This window comes from Eutrema salsugineum, unplaced genomic scaffold, assembly GCF_000478725.1.
Source record: "Eutrema salsugineum unplaced genomic scaffold, Eutsalg1_0 scaffold_7, whole genome shotgun sequence".
Lineage (NCBI taxonomy): Eukaryota > Viridiplantae > Streptophyta > Magnoliopsida > Brassicales > Brassicaceae > Eutrema > Eutrema salsugineum.
This window is the reverse complement of record NW_006256486.1, coordinates 3046117-3065495: the sequence shown is the minus strand read 5'-3', so window position 1 is coordinate 3065495 and position 19379 is coordinate 3046117. Positions and strand designations below refer to the sequence as shown.

General features: G+C 36.2%; 2 protein-coding genes across 2 annotated transcripts; both read right to left on the bottom strand.

Moving 5' to 3' along the window:
* Positions 1–923: 923 nt before the first annotated feature.
* LOC18010895 lies at positions 924–2901 on the bottom strand. The gene has a single exon (XM_006393112.2). It carries the CDS (start codon positions 2882–2884, stop codon positions 977–979), a length of 1908 nt encoding a protein of 635 aa, XP_006393174.2. The 5' UTR covers positions 2885–2901; the 3' UTR covers positions 924–976.
* Positions 2902–5738: 2837 nt separating this feature from the next.
* On the bottom strand, positions 5739–12682 carry LOC18011257 (alanine--tRNA ligase). The gene is made up of 23 exons (XM_006393110.2): positions 12352–12682; positions 11786–12024; positions 11484–11624; positions 10841–10987; positions 10488–10640; positions 9980–10109; positions 9672–9768; positions 9415–9535; positions 9157–9216; positions 8990–9040; positions 8827–8922; positions 8595–8696; positions 8344–8466; positions 7845–7988; positions 7688–7759; positions 7533–7608; positions 7306–7448; positions 7111–7219; positions 6832–7019; positions 6654–6743; positions 6370–6552; positions 6099–6278; positions 5739–6009 (listed from the first exon to the last, which is right to left on the bottom strand). Exons 1-23 carry the CDS (start codon positions 12638–12640, stop codon positions 5938–5940), a joined length of 3006 nt encoding a protein of 1001 aa, XP_006393172.1. The 5' UTR covers positions 12641–12682; the 3' UTR covers positions 5739–5937.
* Positions 12683–19379: the final 6697 nt, after the last annotated feature.

Sequence of the window (19379 nt, the reverse complement as noted above, 5' to 3'; positions counted from 1 at the left end):
AAACATTATTAGTTCATGTATGAATTATCCGATTTTTAGGAATTCGGATATGAATTCGGGCAAGTAATTTGTCAGGTATGAATCTGCACCATTTGGAACACTTGAGGTAGGAATTGGCTGTTTTCCCTTCCACACTCCTTCCTATAACGTGTGTGTATTGGCATTAATTAAGACAAATTAAGAAATAAAATTGAAATCTATACTATTAAAAAAGAAGCATGTTTTGTGTTCAAACAGATTTTACTTTAATTTTCTACTATTCTATTTTTGGATAACTCTTATTTATGTTACCAAACAATTCAATTTAATGTAATATTAATAAAATAATATATTTTTTTATTTTATATTTTAAAATAAATTTTAAATATTAAATTTAGATTTGTCATAAATTTTCTTAAATAAAGGTTATGTTGTTTATCAAAAATCATAAAATAAGTTATTATTATATTTCTACAAAAATAATAACTTGGATATGAATTTAGATTTAATTTAAAATATTTAAATTTAAATAATATTTTTAATAACAAAAATAAAAATAATATATTATTCTATATTTTTATTAAATGAGTCTAAAATTTTAAATATCCAAACTTAAAAATATATAAAATATACAAATAATATGAATAGACGCATTAGAATTATATTTTAATAGTTGTGGTCCTTTTCGGATTAATATAAATGGATATGTTATAATGGCATTTTTATAATCGTTGTACTTTTCGAATTAATATGAACGAATGGGTTAAAATAATGTTTTTCTAATTGCAATCATATATGTACTATATATAATAAATTAATAGAAACAAATTATATATAAATAAAAATATTTATTACTTATTAAAAAATTATAACTAAACAAAAACAAAAACACAAATTATATTACAAAATTTGATAAATTAAAAATAGTTCACTGAAATCTAGTTATTATTAAAAAAATTATACACACCCAAAGAACTCATGTGGCAGGTCTTGATCCTTAATCTTCGTCACTGCTCAAATCTTCGTCACTACTGCTCAGGATAATCGATGGGTTGGAGAAACAATCCATACAATATTTTTTGTCAAGCCACCTGAATACCACGGTGTCTATGCAACGACGTTTACATCTATCACACACTGGTCTCGAGTTACCACTGTTGCGTTTAATAAAAGCATCTCTATGATACCTGATCAGATGATTTGGTTTCATGTAGAGGGCCTTCTTTCCCAATAAACATGTAACATGAAGAGTGACACTACAAGAGTTGCACGTGTAAAACCACTTTGTTGCATCTAATTTTGATTCACAAAACTCGCACCAATACGGGAGATCTTTTGTCTTTTCTTCTCCGCAGCAAAGAGTGAGTGGATGTTTGTCGTGCTTGTAGTGAGCCACGGTAGGCAAAGTAGCACAATAAAGACACAAAAAGGAATTGCATTCAATACATTCCAAATACTTACTAGAGTGGCCGCGATTAGACTTGCAACCAATGCATTCACCTCGGTTCAAAGTGAAGAAGAAAGGGTGATCATGTGGATGGCAATCATGGATTACAGGATCAGGAAGCGAAGCACACCTTGCATCCAGTTGAAATTTACAATCTTTTTCGGTGCACTTGTACATGAAACCACAACAAAGTCGGCTACAACCATTGCACTTGAAGAAACCTGAGTAAGAATATTCTTCCTCAGCCTCGTCAAGCTCTTGACGAGGATTGTCAAGATGGAAGAGGTTGAGCGAGTGTCTGTGTAGGGGATGGCATTGTTTGCGAGGAAGGGATGCGCATGTTTCGTGGAGAACATAATCGCAATCGATGCAGCTATAGAAGCGATCTGAAACTGTCATCGGAAGGATGCAGGCTTGGCAAAACTTGTTTTCATGGTTGCTGGGGTTGTCATTCCCCTGAATCTTCAGGTGGTGATGGTCATGAGTGAAATGTTGTATAGTCTCTTCATCGATCCTCAAAAATGGCTCAAGAACTTCTTCCTCTTCTTCAGGCACTCCTTCAAGATCTATCCCATCCCACACTTGGAACTTTGTTGCACATTTCGAATGGACAGCATAGTGGCATCCTTTGTTGCAAGAGAATTGGCCGTAATTGATGTCAACGGGTTTACGACAAACTCCACAAGTGAATAACTCACCAGAGGAGGAAGGAACAAGGGAGGAAGTGTGAGAGAGACGATGTGGATGACGAGTGATCTTAATGACACGAGGTAAGTTGGTACATTTTTTATGGACCATGTAGTTACAAAGTAGACAAGAGTAAACAGGATCAAAACTAGCTTCAAGAGAGAAGCCACAAGCATCGCATGGCAAAGGCACTCGTCTAGGAAAGAGGGTAAGAGTATGATCATGTGTTTTAAGGTTTTCAATAGTGAGAGGTGGTGGATTCAATGCGCAAATAAAGTGTAGGCTGAAATTGCAGACAGAACAATGATAGTATTCGCCGTAGAGATTTTTCCGACAAGAGTTGCATTTTACATGGTTTCCATCTGATACAGGGTCTTCATCATCTTCAGATCCACCGACTTCAAAATAGTCTGAATCAGAGGAATCTGAATTCCAATCATTAGGGATACTAGAGACATCATAATCAGGATCTGGGATCTTGATGTTGAGAGGGTGAAGGAGGTGAAAAGGGTGTTTGATTTCCGGAGGAGACAAGTGACAACCTCTGTGAAACTCCAAATCACAAATAGCACAGTAGTAATAGTACTTGAGTCTATTCAGATGCTGACCTTTGCAGGCGAAGCAGACGGAAAGTGGAGGATTAGATCGCCGGCAAAGTTTGTGTGGGTTTGCTGGATCTGACAGACGACATACAGGCTTGAAACGAGGGAAGTATCTACTTCGTTCAATGGAATTTTTATAAATATGGGAATACCTACTTCTTGGTTCCATGGGACTTTCACTTTTCTTTGTTTGCAATATGAATGAAGCAAAATAAATCACAATCTCTCTTTCTTTATAAAGGGCTAGGGGCTCCTTATTAAGTCAACTTATGTCTTTTTTTTTTTTTTTTAATCCCGCTATTGTGTTAGTAGGACGGCTGGTTTTAGCACTAGTTTAAGACCAAAATTTTAATTGCTTCTTCCAATTTATGAAAAACGAATAATTTTATTTCTGTGCCTTGTTGGATTTATATATAACTTGTGAGCAACGCGCAAAGTGCGTATCATGTTCTATTACAAGTCTACAAGATGCATGTGAAACCGTGTTACATGGTGAACAGTAAAACGTTCACGATAACATAATTATCTCTATCAGATTTAAAATTTTGTTTCATTTCATCCATGACATCATGTCATCATCATACTTTTTTACATATATTCTTCCAAAATCAATATAGTAAAAATACAAATGTCTAGTTATATACTCTGTATTGCAAGATACTCCCTCTGTTCAGAATTATTTGATGTTTTAGAAGGTTTTTTTTGTTCAGAATTATTTGATGTTCTCACTTTTCAATGCAAAATTTAATGAATTTTTATAGTTTTTGACCTTTTATATTCTGTAGATTGTTTTCTTATTGGCTGAATGATATTTAAATGAATTATAAATAATATTTTTAGTATAGGAAAAATAAAAATTAAATGAATCCTTAAATTGTGTGCAAAAACCTTAAACATCAAATAATTCTGAACATAAAGGGAGTATCTTATATGATACGAACTACAAATTAAAGTTAGGCTCCCATTACGAACAGTAAATGCTCACGATCCACAGTTACGTACCTCAAACCATTATCAAATCTTGTTTAATCTCATGATTTTAATCCATGTGAGAATTACTTCCTCCGGATCATTTTTTCTTCTTATTATTGAGGTTGTAGATTAATTTGGTTTTGCATATATAACTATATTAATAGAAGTACAGCATGATTAAAGATTAGAATTATTAGTTTGAGGTTGGTCGTTCAAACTTCTTCGAAGAATCAGTAAAGCAAGTAAGCTGAGGCAAAACCTTTGCTTTTCCAAGGTGGTATTTCAGTGGAGTTTAAGAATGAAGATGTTGTTGGCGACGTTGTGTTTCGAGAATGGATCTCAATGATTTGCAACGAGCTGTTTGATCCAAGTCAAAGCTTATTCAAACAGTCTCCTGACTAACTCAAGAGGTTTTCTCGGAATCATGTTTCCTATGAGACGAAAAGCACTTGGAACTGTTTAGATTCGCAGGCCGGATTATTGTTTTATCTCTCTGAAGCACGAAGTTCAAATCGGTATACTATTTGACCCACTTTTTTTCTTAGATGACAAAAAATATCATTGGAAGACTTAAGTGCATCTGACATAGCACTACATACAAGTTTCAAAGATATTATGCACATTGATGGTTATAAGTTTGATGAATGCGAAGGTTTAGGACTCCATTTGGAAGTAGATATTACAGAGAAGTCGGGAAAGACAATAAATCATCCCTCTGCTTGAATGGAAAATTTTTGGCTGTCACAAGAATCGAGAGACTTATTTGGCATTAAAGATGAAATATACCAAAATCGTGTTTAGCGATATAAAGTCCGGAAGCGATATAAAAATAAAAAGACTACAATTCACAAAAAAAAAATAACATCATTGTCCTAATTTCGAACAAAACTAGTAATAACTAATATCATCCAAAGTAAATAAAAATGATAGTAAACAACAAAACTTTTACTAAAACACACAGATTTTCTCTCATATTTTTTTTACAAATTCATTAACCAAATTATTAAAACCAAAACTTTTAACCAAACTATTAAAACTAAAACTTTTAACCAAATTTATTTTGATCGACTAGATAGTCAAATCACTCAATCTCTTTTGTTACATACTCGAATAAAGATAAGACTTTATCAGTTTCGATCCAAAGTCATTTGACCGTTTCCAAATTCATAAAACTACAATATGTATCTAAAATTTTAATCATACTTCCTTAAACTTGATAAATTAGACAATTATTTGAAATTTGTTTATAGTTTACTCTAAATTATAAAGAAAACCAAATCTAATATTAGATGAAATAAATTTATAACTAATATATATATATATATATTAACGAAATTAGAAATGCCAATTGATAATGTAATTGTTAGCTTCTATTTTTTATTAGTAATAGATTTTTCAGTTTAATCAAACTTTAAAGATCTGCACTTTTGATGATTTTTATCTAAACCATTCTTCTTTTGAATCTGAAAAATCTGTGATCTACCCAACAATCTTCATTGTTTTTAGAAAATGTCCAGTTAAGTTTAACCAATCCCAATCTAATACAAATTATAAAAAAAATAGTTCAATTTTCTGTTTTTTTTTTTAGATTTCGACCAAAAAAATCCCAAATTTTCTGAATTTTATCAGAAAAAAACATGAATCGTCGGTGCAGTGTATAATAGAGATCACTTTGTTGTTTGACGCAGGTTTTGACGATTTGAAGCAGCGCTCGCTGACCAATACTTTAACTGTGCAGACGGGGAATTAAGACTTATACACTGCCTTAAGGATTTTTATCTAAACCATTCTTCTTCTGAATCTGAAAAATCTGTGATCCACCCAACAAACTTCATTGTTATTTTAGAAAATGTCCACTTAAGTTAACCAATCCCAATCTAAAACAAATTTTAGAAAAAAAATCAGTTCATTTTTATGTTCATTTTTTTTTCAACAACGGATGAAAACCAAAACCAACCGGACCAAAAATCTACTAATAATACGAAAAGTGATAAACCACGGTACCACACCAAATTGGACCAAACCCGAGAATCGGATTGACATCACAAGGGGGAACATAACATCTCAATCGCTAACATTTGATTGAAGAGTAGTAATACCACAAATTCCATCACAAGAAATGAGAAAATTAACAGATTCTTAAAAGATGTGTAAAAACTGTATACAGTGATAATTCAAATAAGTGGATAATTCAAATAAGTGGAGATTCATTATTCTGCCGACACAGATTACTTAAATCTCCCGACCAAATCAATTGAGCTTCATTGATGCAAACGATGCAGCCATATCCAAAGCTGCATTCACTTGAGAAGCATCCGTTCCCTGAAACCAAAACAAACACAACTTGAAGAATTAGAGATTTCTTTGTGGATATAAACTACATTGGAGACTAAAGAGAAAATGACTCATACCTGTCCCGTTGCGAGACCACTTTTCCCTTTCCCGCATCTCCCTTTTAGAGGACCCAATGCAGTTGTAAGCCATTCAGTGACGTCTAATTGCTTGAACTGATCCGATTTTTCTGGAACTCCCGCACACACAACCGCCTTGTTTGTGCTTTCATCAGTACTGAACACCATTACTGACATTCCCTGCAAGATTCACCAACAAACCCTTACGTTAAACTTCATTACTTTCTAAGCACAGCTTCTAGAAATAGTGCTTTAAGAAATATATCAATACCTTCTTTTGCATGACTTTTGAAACGGCCTCTCGAACAGCTGCTGCATCAAGACCCACATCAAGCTGGACAATGCAGAACATCTTCCCATCTGATGCTGCAGACTCAGCTGCCTCTGTAGCTACTTCGACAGATTTCTTCAGGTTTTGCTCGGCTATTTTCTTTTGAGCTTTTCTCACTTCATTCTGCAATGTAGAAGAAGTATAAAAAAATACCAGTTCAATATTCCCTCTCGTCATCATAAGGAAATAGGTGAAAATCTAAACAAAATAGATGGCAATCTTACCTGAAGCAAAACAATCTTGGCCTTGATATCTGCCTTTTTGGCTGCTGGGATATCTACTTCGTCTACCCTCCTTTTCAAAGTAGCAACTTTCTGCGAACGTGCAAAAACTAACACTTAAGTGTTTCACATGAATAAGAGCTAACACGTCGTCTTAGTTTGTGAAGGGATGCGAGAGAACCTTTTCCAGTGCACTTCCTTCCGCTTTGAACGCATCCTCTGCTTCTTTTTCAAGCAATGACGCCGTATTCAACGCATCAAAAGCACATTCAGTAGTCACAGCAGTTACCCTACGAATACCTTTAGCAATTCCCTCCTCTGATAGAAGAGCAAACGCTTTGGCCTCGCGTGTGTTTGTTATGTGGGTTCCTGGAATTTTCAAAATATCTCAATACTCAATATTCTTTTCAAAAAAAAGGATCTCTCTCGGCCCCAGTGACCAATTCCAGTGGAAACCGACCTCCACAAAACTCAGATGAAAGTGATGACCATTCATCGTTTTCAGGGTCAGCCAAGAGGTCCTCAACCCGTCTCCCAATGGACACCACTCTGACAGGATCAGGGTACACCTAAATGGAAGAGAGAACAAGCCTTCACAAATTGTAAGAAAAAAAAACTAAAAAAGGTATAGCAAACGAACTGATGGACAGCTTACTTCTCCAAACACTGCTCTTAGACCTTTGATGCGCTTGGCTTCAGAAAGTACAGATTCCTTTGAAAATACATCCAATTCATCCTTGATCTGTTTATTCACTATAGATTCGATCTTTCTCAAATCTTCAGGATCAACCGGTTTGCCTACTCAAAGTTTGTGGAACCCATTATTAGACACTCAAAATGATCATCCACATGAATCTAACAATGACTCAGTGAAGAATGTACCGTGGGAGAAATCAAATCGCAATTTTTCAGGAAGAACGATTGATCCCTTCTGATCAATATGATCCCCGAGCACTTCCTGGATTCATGAGACATAAATGCATTAAGAGACAATAATAGTTACAGGTTAGGTAACATATATTATAGCAAAAGGATACCTTCAGGGCAAAATTCAACATATGTGTACAAGTATGGTTAGGAGCGATGAGTTTACGTCTCTCATAGTCAACCTACACGCATACAAAACAATATAGACAATTTAGATAGTACTAAATATGCAGTATGAGACAAACACCGCATAATGCTCAGAATTACCTTGCAAGTCACTTTATCCCCCACCGATACCTCTCCATTTTCTGTAGAGAGATGACCAATATGAAGAACAAAGCCCCCAAATATTTGGACATTGCATACGTTGAATGTACCAAATGAACCTTCTATAAGCCCTGTGTCAAAAATCTATTGCCAGAGCAAAATGTTAGGGGACCGGATTCCATAAATACAGATAAATCATGGAAAGTGTATCAAAAACTAGGTGTTATTTATGGATATGAAATTTACAGTATTTACAGAACTATAACCAAAGGCTTCAGAAAATGAGTACACAAGAACCACTAATAACTCTATCAAGGCTTTTGCCACCAATACGTGAAGTCAAAACGATGCAGTTTCTGATATGATAGTTTCATGGTGTTACTGTCAGGTTTGCATGTATACATAATTAAGATGAACATCATGAAGACACAGGTTTCATGCACCATTCGTATGTTCATAAATGGATATCAATTATAAGATTTGAAATAAAATGGACTACCTGACCACCCTGCTCAGCATAGAAACTTGTAGACGCTAATACTAGTCCCACATTATTGCCACTGGCAGAACTTTCAAGGAAAGCAGAGCCAGTGTAGATACCCTTTACTTCACTCTCGTGACCCTGCACCAAAATCTGGCAGTGTGAATGCGCATTCAAGGCTAATTCATAGCAGGACCCATTAACCAACCTATGCCCGAACTTATGATAACGGATTAACATGCGAGTTATCTGTAATTAATAAGACAAACCTGGAACCAAACGTATTTGAAAGAATCATCTGTTGCTGAAACACCCATCTTGTGCAATGTTGATGTAGCATCGGCATCCATAACAATGGCGGCACCAGCTTGCTGACGAAATATTAGCAGATTAATTTATATATAATGTTCTTTCAAACTTCGTTTATCTTCTAATGACAGTCTACATCAAACACACTTTGAGAAAATAAAAACGAAATATAAAAGAAAAAAGCCGGAACACCTTATTCTGGGCATTCTTTGATCTATCCTTCGCCTCTTTCATGGCTTTGTTGAAACCATCAACATCAACTAGCAACCCTCTTTCTTCAGCCATTAACTAAAACGCGAGAATTAAAGTTAAAAATAACACAAAATTTCAAAATTAAATACAATGACCTAAATACCTGAGTCAAGTCTATAGGGAAACCAAATGTATCCCATAAGAGAAAAGCGTCCTGCAAACGCAACAACAGTACGTTGAGACGGCAATTACAACATTGTGAAGCGTTCCAAATACTGTAACATATAGCATGAAAAAAATAAAATAACGCAAAAAGCATTAGATACGTACTTCTCCACTCAGTATATTCCCCTGAACTGACTGACCAGCTTTCCGAAACTTCTCAATTCCCTGCCAAGAAACGTTATAATCAGTCAAACTGTTCTTATACTCACCTATATAACAAATAAAGTAATTGGGCAAACATGTCACTGATACTGACGCAGCGTTTTTTTCCCTAAATCATTAGTGTGAAGAGCCGGCAGAGCCAGGTATAAATAATTATTTAACAAGTTGGAAGTTTTGTCGGAATTTAAATCTAGCCCTCACCTTCGCCAAGGTCTTGCAAAAGCTTGCTTCCTCTTCTTTTATAATCTCTGTGATCTTTTTCTCATGCTCTTTCAACTCCGTAAAGACATCGCCCATCACACGTATAACAGAACTTACGAGTCTACAGGTTAAAAAGCATAAACTGATCAGTGACAAATACAGACCAAGCTAAGCACTGCATTTACAAAGATACAGGATAGATATAAACTTCCAGCCATTAGAGATAACAATGAAGCAAAAGCGACGTAATTTCCTACCCGTTGAAAAATCCTTCCTCAGCTTTTAGGATCTCCTTCCCATAGCGAACCGCTCGACGAAGAATACGTCGCAGAACATACTCACGGCCTTCATTACCTGCAATAGTGTATATGATATGGTAATTGCTAAATTACAAGAAAGAATAAAACCTCTTCATGAATACAGTAATAGACTTGGTGAGCAAGAAAATTCACATTAACATGTAAAGTTTGATCTCAAATGAATGATCCAATACTAAAACGTTTACATAAACATGTTTTTTTTGTATAATCACCAATGTAAATGAGAAAAGAAACCATGGTCATACCAGGACGAGAACCATCCGCAATAGCAAATGATAGAGTTCTAATATGATCAGCAACAACTCTATATGCCATATCAACTCTGTCAACATCTTCCAAACCAACTTTTCCAGAATATGGCCTAGCTCCCGTGGCCTAAAAATGTGAAAGCATCAGCACCTCAACTTAAGATATACAGATACTTGGGGAAAAGGACCAGTCTGAACAAAAAAATGGTTCTCCAGGATACTCATACTATGATGCCTTGATCACTATTACTCCAAATTCACTAAATCAAAACTGTTCAAATCAACTGACAGTGTCGCTTAAAAGAAGAAAAACTGTAACCTCCCATAGATCAAATAGGCAAAGACATAGAATTACCAAGACCCATAATCCAGTTGACATCAATAAACTAAAATGATGATAGTACTAAATAAGGCGACAGAAGCAACCCTAAGAGAAGCCACACAATAGTAACTAATTATATTAACAGAATGTCATTAAACAGTCAACAAGAGGTTTCAAAATTACCTTTTGGATGTCATCAAAGATAGGCATGAACACATCTGTATCATAGTTGCTCATTTTGTTCTGAAGAACAGAAGTCAACCTCTCGAAACCCATTCCGGTATCAACATGCTTAGCAGGCAGAGGTTTTAGCGAGCCATCGCTTTCTCTGTTGAACTAAATTGAAAACATACGGCACAGGGTTCGTTAGAGGAAACATATAAGAATATAATAGCAAAGCTAAAGAACAATCTAGCTAAAGGCGTAACATAGGGTATCTTTTACATGATCTCTAAAATCATTAAAAGAACCGTGATACCCAGATAAAGAGTAGCTAAATGGAACTAAACTACAATTGGGACGGAGAGGGCTTGTACCTGAATAAACACAAGATTCCATATTTCTAAACATGTTGGATCGTCATTATTAACTAAGGATGCAGCATCACGGTTACCAACACGATCGTAATGTATCTCAGTACAAGGTCCACAAGGACCCGTGTCTCCCATTTCCCAGAAGTTGTCCTGCAGTTTCATTAAATGATCAAATGAAAAATCGGTAGCATCAGAAAATCCTTAGTTTTACATTTGATAAAAGTTTTTTGACTGGAAATCATAAACAGTGGGTTTGTAGGCCTGCCAACTACCAAAACTTGATAGCATATATCTACGCCAAAATGCAGTCAAGCTTATAGTTGAATATAGTAAGCAATGACAAAACGATGTGTCAATATATACAAGAGGCACTGGCAACAATACAAATGCAACTCGTCTGATTTATTTTGGAAGAAATCTTAGGAGAAAGAGAAACAATAAGTAGTGGATTTTCAAAAAAATTAGGGAATGGATTAAATGTTTTAATCTCCAATACACATGAAATCAATTGACATTTATTTTCATTTTTATAGATCTAACAATTAAGCAACACCTGAATCCGTTTAGTTATTTATCTCTGCTCAAATGAAATGTTGTTCCTTTTAATTCGGTTAGTATTTTTACGGGAGTAATGAAGCAAACATACTTTGCAACCAAAGGGCAGCACACGTCCAGCTGGAAGAAGCTTCAACCATATATCTCTAGCCTCATTATCAGGTTGAAGGCCAGCTTTCTCATCACCGCCAAAATAGGTAGCGTAAATTCGATCAGTCGGTAGCCCATAGACCTGAGTCATGAAAAACATGGAAGTCTATTCATCAGCTCTCAATGAAAAATACAGCCCAATGAAAAGAGAAGAACAACTTTACCAAATTATGAAATAGTAGGTTATCTCAGTGAAGTAAACAACCTAATGAAAAGAGTTACATCAGTTTACAATCTAATTACCTTGGTCAAGAGCTCCCAAGCCCATTCGATGGCTTCTTTCTTGAAATAATCTCCAAATGACCAATTACCAAGCATTTCAAAGAAGGTATGATGGTAAGTATCTTTGCCCACATCGTCGAGATCGTTATGCTTCCCACCAGCACGGATACACTTCTGGGTGTTACATGCCCGAGTTAGCTTGCTGAGCTCAGTATTTGGGTCAGCCGTTCCCAAAAATATTGGCTTATACTGGTTCATTCCTTGAAAAACGGACAAGTTTCAATGTCATTCTGTTATTCATCTACACAGCTACGAATCAATAACAAGATATATGAAACAGTGTATGAATTCTTATTAATTTCGATCAAAAAAATGACAATTGAGAGTGGATAAGTGCCAAAGCTCAAAGACAAGAAGAAGACATAATAATAAAGCATTCCACTGAGCTTCACAGCTAGAATCCGATGCAACCCAAGTCAATAAAATCTGAATTCCAACTAAGCGAAAATTCCTAATCTCGTCGGGTGAGAAAGAAAAAACAGAGAAAAGGGAAACAAATCAAAAACTTGGCAATCGAAGTTTCGTACCAGCGTTAGCGAAGAGAAGCGTGGGATCATTATGAGGAACAACGGGGCTTGATGGCCAGAACTTGTGACCTTTCCCCTTGAAGAAATCGAAGTAAGTATCCCTGACTCTCCTCGCTGGCCACTGAATCTCCGATGGTTCGGAACCCGGCATGACTGCGACGGAAGAGGCCGACGAAGAGGAAGAGAAGCGGAATTGAGAGAGAAAAGGGCGGCGGAAAGGAGAAGAGTAAACCCTAGACGGAGGTTTGGTTGAGGATATCAGAAGAAAAGCGGCGTTCACTAATCTCATTCAAACCAGAAATACCTTCTCTCTCATCCTCTCCTATTTTCTGCCGTTAAAATTATATAATCCGATTCCTTTTCCGTCAGATGTGTATATTATTATTTTAAGGGATAACAGTAAAAAAAAATATTATGTTTTTTTTTTGTTCAGAATAAATAGAGTATGATTCTCATCCGGTAATTATGTGAAAGTTGAACTTGGGAAATGGATACGAAACCGATCATTCTATTACCGAATCTACCTAGTAGGTAAAAACATGTTTTTCATTATATAGAATTTTGTAATTCTGTAACATTATCAGTTGAAATTTGTTTTACATATTTCGTCACTATTATAATCTTGTAGAATTATTCTTATTCAGAGCATAACTTATGTTGTACAAACAGTTAAAAAAATAATTTATTCTGTAGAAAGTGATGATATAATTTTATTTGTAAAAAGGTATAGTGTATGTTTTCTTTTTTTCTTTTGCTATTGGGGTAGTTGAACTTGAATTTAGTTTATCATATTTAACAGGAAGTTGAGGAATCAGTCGTCTAAAAAGATAAGGTATTTGATGACTCTATTTCAAATTAGAAATTATTTAAATGTTAATGGTTGGGTTAATGTTAACCACTCGGTAATAAAAACAAAATTACGACGATTCATGACTCTAAATACGAATTTTAATTTAATGTGTTTGAGGATAAAGAACGGAAAATGATAAGATAGCAATAGAGACGTATTCAGACGTGTCCCGTGATAATAATGTTGTGGACCATTTGGGATATTGGACCATACTTCATTTGGTCTATTCTACGATAATAGTGAAACCAGGTTATTGGATGGTCCAATTCAAAAAGATGAGTATTTGCTGCATACTCATTATTCAGCTACATCTTCTTTAAAACGTTGCAAAAACTCGCTTGAGAAAAATATTTGCCTGTTCCATCTAGTGTGACAAATCTTCTCGAAAATCCTACTCGTAAATAAAAGATTACAAGAGAGACATCTAACGTGGATATATAGTAGCTAGCTTCCTATATATGTAGTTATCATGCAAATTTGATTAATCACACTAAATTTGTGTTCAACATCTTTGAGTGTTGAACTACAGTAAAAAACTCTATAAATTAATAATTTTGGTACTTCGGTGTTTTATTAATTTATAGTGTTATTAATTCATAGATTTCTAATAAAAATATTTATTTTTTATTAATTTTAAAAAGATTTTTTAAAGATTTTACTATTTAAAACATTCTTTCTAAAATTAAAGATGAGTTACAAGAAATTTAAAATTTAAAATAAATAAAAAATTTCACTAAACTCATAATTTAGTAAATTATCTCACTTATATATTTATATTAAATTTTAATTATGGTAATTATTAATATATAATATTAATGGGACCATATATTTACATAGGAATTTTGTTAAAATTATTATCTTATTATCTTATCAATTTGTACTAAATTTTGAACTGGTCCAACTTGGGACCGGAAAAATTTATTAATTTATAGAGTTTATTAATTTATCAACTATTAGTTTATAGAGTTTCTATTGTATTTGCAAGTGTTCAAGTGATACATATACAATATAACCTCTATAAATTAATATTCGACAAATTAATATATTAATAAACTAATTGTTATAACACATATCATATATGGACTCTTATACCGGCCCATTAGGCCCATCAGGGCATTGTACTTAACCTAGATTCCCTATGTACTCTATATATACATTCCAGTGATTAATAAAGTTTCTAAGTTTTCACAACACGTTATCAGCACGATAAGACTCTCTGAGCGAAAAACCCTAATAAATCTGGCCACCACCAAAACCCTAAAAGCAAGTCGAAACTTAAAAGACGCGTATCTTCCAAACCGTGAGGAACCAGAAGACGATCTACATATCAAATCGAAGCCCTCGACGAGACGAATCTACTGGTGAAAACCGTTTGTCGATCCAACGTCGGACGCGCTCTCACGCACACTTACAGTACAAGACGATCAACTGAAAAAAAAAAAAAACCAGATCCGAGTTTTTCCTTCTTCAACCAGCAGCTTCTCCAGTTTTGGTGATCAATCCTTGGAATTTGTAGCGGCTAACTGAGGTCTATTAGCTCCCAGTTTCATTAGCCTGTCAGAAATCCAAAGGTGGAAAAGCACACCAGCAAATGGAAACCATAGTCGTAGATAGTGGATCCAGCCACACTATCTTAAGAAACAAAAGTTACTTCATAAACCTAACCTATCAAACCGCAAATATTAGCACCATCGCGGGTCCCTCAAACCTTATCGAAGGATATGGCCATGCCTATGTGTTGCTATCAAATGGCACACAACTTGAAATACCAGATGCTCTATATTCTCTTAGTTCGAAGAGAAATCTTCTGAGCTTCAAGGATATAAGACAGAATGGTTTCCACATAGAAACCCAAGGTCAAGGGAACAAAGAATCCCTCCTAGTCACTAAAACCGTAGACGGCCATAAACAAATCCTCGAAACCATACCCGCGCTCTCTACTGGACTTTACCATGCTAAAGTCAGTATGATTGAAGCTAATACCACTCTCAAAGCCCGGTTTACTGATTATACTATTTGGCACGACCGGCTCGGTCATCCCGGTGCAAATATGATGCGTAAACTAATTCAAAACTCTCAAGGGCATACCCTCAAAGAAAACCGAGCTTATCCTCAACACCTCATGTGCACAGCTTGTTCTCAAGGCAAATTGATCACTCGGCCTTCACCAGTTAAAATCTCTAAACAAACACTTCATTTCCTAGAAAGAATCCAGGGCGATATCTGTGGACCTATACATCCATCTTCCGGACCATTCCGGTACTTCATGGTCCTTATAGACGCATCGACCCGTTGGTCATATGTTTGTCTCTTGTCCTCTCGGAACCAAGCCTTCGCTAGGTTCTTGGCCCAAATCATAAAATTGCGGGCCCATTTCCCTGACTTCCCACTAAAGACTATCCGCCTTGACAATGCTGGTGAATTTACCTCACAAGCGTTTAATGACTACTGTATGGCCATGGGGGTAACCGTGGAACATCCTGTAGCACATGTCCATACTCAAAATGGATTGGCTGAATCATTCATTAAACGCATTCAATGGATAGCCCGACCATTACTCATGAGATCAAAGCTCCCGGCCTCAGCATGGGGACATGCAGTATTACATGCTGCTGAACTCATACGCATCCGGCCATCTAGTGAACACAAATATTCCCCATCCCAACTACTCTCGGGTCATGAGCCAGACATCTCCCATCTCAAAACATTTGGGTGTTCAGTATATGTACCCATTGCTCCACCACATCGAACCAAAATAGGACCTCAAAGAAGGATGGGAATATATGTTGATTTTGACTCTCCCACCATCATAAGATATCTCGAGCCAACCACTGGAGATCTCTTCAAGGCCAGATATGCGGATTGCCAATTCGATGAATCGGTATATCCCTCTTTAGGTGGTGAGACAAACAAGCTGGTCAAAGATCTTTCATGGAATCAAACATCATTAAATTGGCAAGATCCTCGGACTCTAGAATGTGATTCAGAGATCCAAAAGATTATTCATTATCAAAAGCTAGCTAATCAATTGCCAGATTCCTTTGCTGACCCGACCAAATTAACCAAATCGTACATCCCAGCTTGTAATGCACCAGTACGAATAGCTGTCCCAACGGGACAGACCCAAGTTGCTACAGAGTCTGCACCACGTCTCAAACGGGGCAGACCTCTCGGTTCCAAAGATAAGAATCCCCGGAAATCAAAGAAAGGTGCAATAACCGAAACCGGGATTCCTGCAATATCAGACATAGCCGCGGCTGAGACTCAATCTAATGAACCCTCAATGGAAGTTCGGGACGCCGAATCTCCAGGTTCAGAAGATAACAATGAGATCTCCATCAATTACAATATGTCCGGAATACAATGGAATCGAAAAGAAGTCGACTTAAATGCACTCTTTGCATACAAAGTAGCACTTGATGTTGCGCTCACGCAAGAGGATCTAGAACCCACGTCAATAACACAGTGTACACATCGAACAGATTGGCTAAAATGGAAAGAAGCCATAAACGTGGAGTTAAAGAGTCTCAAACTCAGAAACGTGTTCGGTCCGATCATCCGGACCCCATCACACATCAAGCCAGTGGGCCACAAATGGGTCTTTGTGCGCAAAAGGAACGAACTCGGTGAAGTCGTTCGATACAAAGCACGGCTTGTAGCACAAGGATTCTCACAGAGACCCGGAATCGATTATGAGGAGACTTATTATCCAGTGGTGGATGCAACAACATTCCGATTCCTCATAAGTCTGGCCATAAGAGAAAATCTTGATCTGCGGTTAATGGATGTTGTAACCGCATATCTCTATGGGCCCTTGGACAACAAAATATATATGAGACTCCCAGATGGCATTGAACTAAAAGACAAAAATGCATCTCGAGATCAATACTGCATCAGGCTGAACAAATCCTTGTATGGACTGAAACAAAGTGGGCGTATGTGGTACAACCGCCTCAGCGATTACCTCATCAAAGAAGGCTACAAAAATGACCCCATCAGTCCATGCATCTTCATCAAGAAGTACTCAAACAAAGGATTTGTAATCATAGCAGTATACGTGGATGATCTAAACATCCTCGGAACATCTGGTGAGATCTCCCAAACAGTCGACTGCTTAAAAGCAGAATTCGAAATGAAAGACCTAGGCAAAACAAAGTACTGTTTGGGATTACAACTTGAGTACATCAAAGGAGGAATCCTTGTGCATCAATCGGCTTATATCGAAAAGGTACTCAAGCGATTTAATATGGACCAAGCTCACCCATTGACCAGCTCAATGGTAGTTAGAAGCTTAAGTGATGACCCTCTTGGTCCCAAAAAGGATGATGAAGAAATCCTTGGTCCTGAAAAGCCATACCTCAGTGCTGTAGGAGCGTTAATGTACCTGGCTAGTCACACTAGACCAGACATATGTTTCGCCGTGAACCTCCTCGCTCGATATAGTTCATCTCCAACTCAGAGGCACTGGAACGGTATAAAACATCTCCTAAGATACCTTCGAGGTACTCAAGACTTAGGACTCTTCTATACTAACCAAAATAAAGATGGGTTAGTCGGCTTCGCCGATGCAGGATATCTATCAGATCCGCACACTGCCAAGTCTCAAACTGGCTATGTTTTTAGGCATGGAGGAACAGCCATCTCTTGGAGATCAATGAAGCAGACACTCACTGCCACTTCATCAAACCATGCTGAAATCCTAGCCATTCATGAGGCTAGTAGGGAATGCGTCTGGCTGCGCTCCATGACTCAGCACATCCGCAGAGATTGTGGTATGGACGAAGACACACAGCCCACGGTGATGTATGAAGACAACGCGGCATGCATAGCTCAGCTCAAGGAAGGATATATCAAAGGAGATCGGACGAAGCACATTCTACCGAAGTTCTTCTCAACCTCAGACTGGCAGAAGGACGGCACTCTCAGCGTTCAGCAGGTCCGATCCAGTGAGAATTCAGCTGACCTCTTCACCAAATCATTGCCTACTTCAACACACCGGAAGCTCGTCAAACAGATAGGAATGTATAGACTTAGAGATCTGCAGTGATGCTACAATCAGGGGGAGTAATGCGTGTTGTACTCTTTTTCCTTCACCATGGTTTTGTCCCACTGGGTTTTTCCTGGTAAGGTTTTAATGAGGCAACATTCCCCAGCGCATTATCGAGATCCCGATTGAGTAACTGACCCGGTTCACTCGTCCAAGGGGGAGTGTTATAACACATATCATATATGGACTCTTATACCGGTCCATTAGGCCCATCAGGGCATTGTACTTAACCTAGATTCCCTATGTACTCTATATATACATTCCAGTGATTAATAAAGTTTCTAAATTTTCACAACACTAATACATTTTTTAAGTTTTAAATTAGTTTTTCAAACTGATTTTTATATTGATAAATTAATAATTCAATAAATTAATAGAATATTACAGTCCCGACATTATTAATTTATAGAAGTTTGACTGTAGGAAGGAATCACAATCGGATTGCCAACAGGCCCAATATGTTAGCTTGCACGAGACAAAGTTAATTTGGTCAATGTCTAATTTATATATAACTCTTAACCCCTTTGTATCCAATATTAACATTTTCGAGCTTCTGTATAACAATGTTTTATGACTTATCAGGAGGACTGGGAAAGATTTTTCGGACCCCAAGTTTTAAAAAGTTTTTCGGGCTCTTAAACAAAAAAATAGATGTTTTTTTCTGTTTTTGAATCTTCTTTTAACATAATTTTTTAAACTATTTTATATTAGTTTTTTTAAGAAATTTGGTTTTGGAAATAAAAAATATATATATCTAAATTTTTTTTGTTTGATTAAAGTTGATCTTGTTTTGTATATGCATTAAAAAAATATCCAGATCAAAACTTAAAAAGATAAAAAGTTGGGCTCCTATGTTAAGCCACAATAAAACCAGATGTTAAAAACAATTAAGTATCATAAACTTAAAATCAGAGGGTCTTGTTACAAACATTAAAACATTTAGGAGTAGATTTCGAAAAGAAAAATGTTTGACCCAAAAAAAACAAAATAATAAATAAATACTTTAAGATGTTTAAAAAAAGAATAAATAAATACATTTTCCCCTTCCCAACGTTCTCTTATAATATAAATAAAAAATAAACCGGAAAATGTGAGTTGTGGTTTTCATAAAGTTTGAGAGAGAGCATTGGG

What these genes read in the sequence shown, in the direction of transcription:
- LOC18010895 (XM_006393112.2), bottom strand. Translation starts at nt 2,884, where the DNA reads ATGGAACCAAGAAGTAGGTATTCCCATATTTATAAAAATTCCATTGAA.
- LOC18011257 (XM_006393110.2), bottom strand. Translation starts at nt 12,640, where the DNA reads ATGAGATTAGTGAACGCCGCTTTTCTTCTGATATCCTCAACCAAACCT. An exon ending in TGTTGAATTTTGCCCTGAAG is followed by an intron (nt 7,609 to 7,687) that starts GTATCCTTTTGC and finishes TCATGAATCCAG; the next exon opens with GAAGTGCTCGGGGATCATAT. An exon ending in TAAGAGCAGTGTTTGGAGAA is followed by an intron (nt 7,220 to 7,305) that starts GTAAGCTGTCCA and finishes TCTTCCATTTAG; the next exon opens with GTGTACCCTGATCCTGTCAG.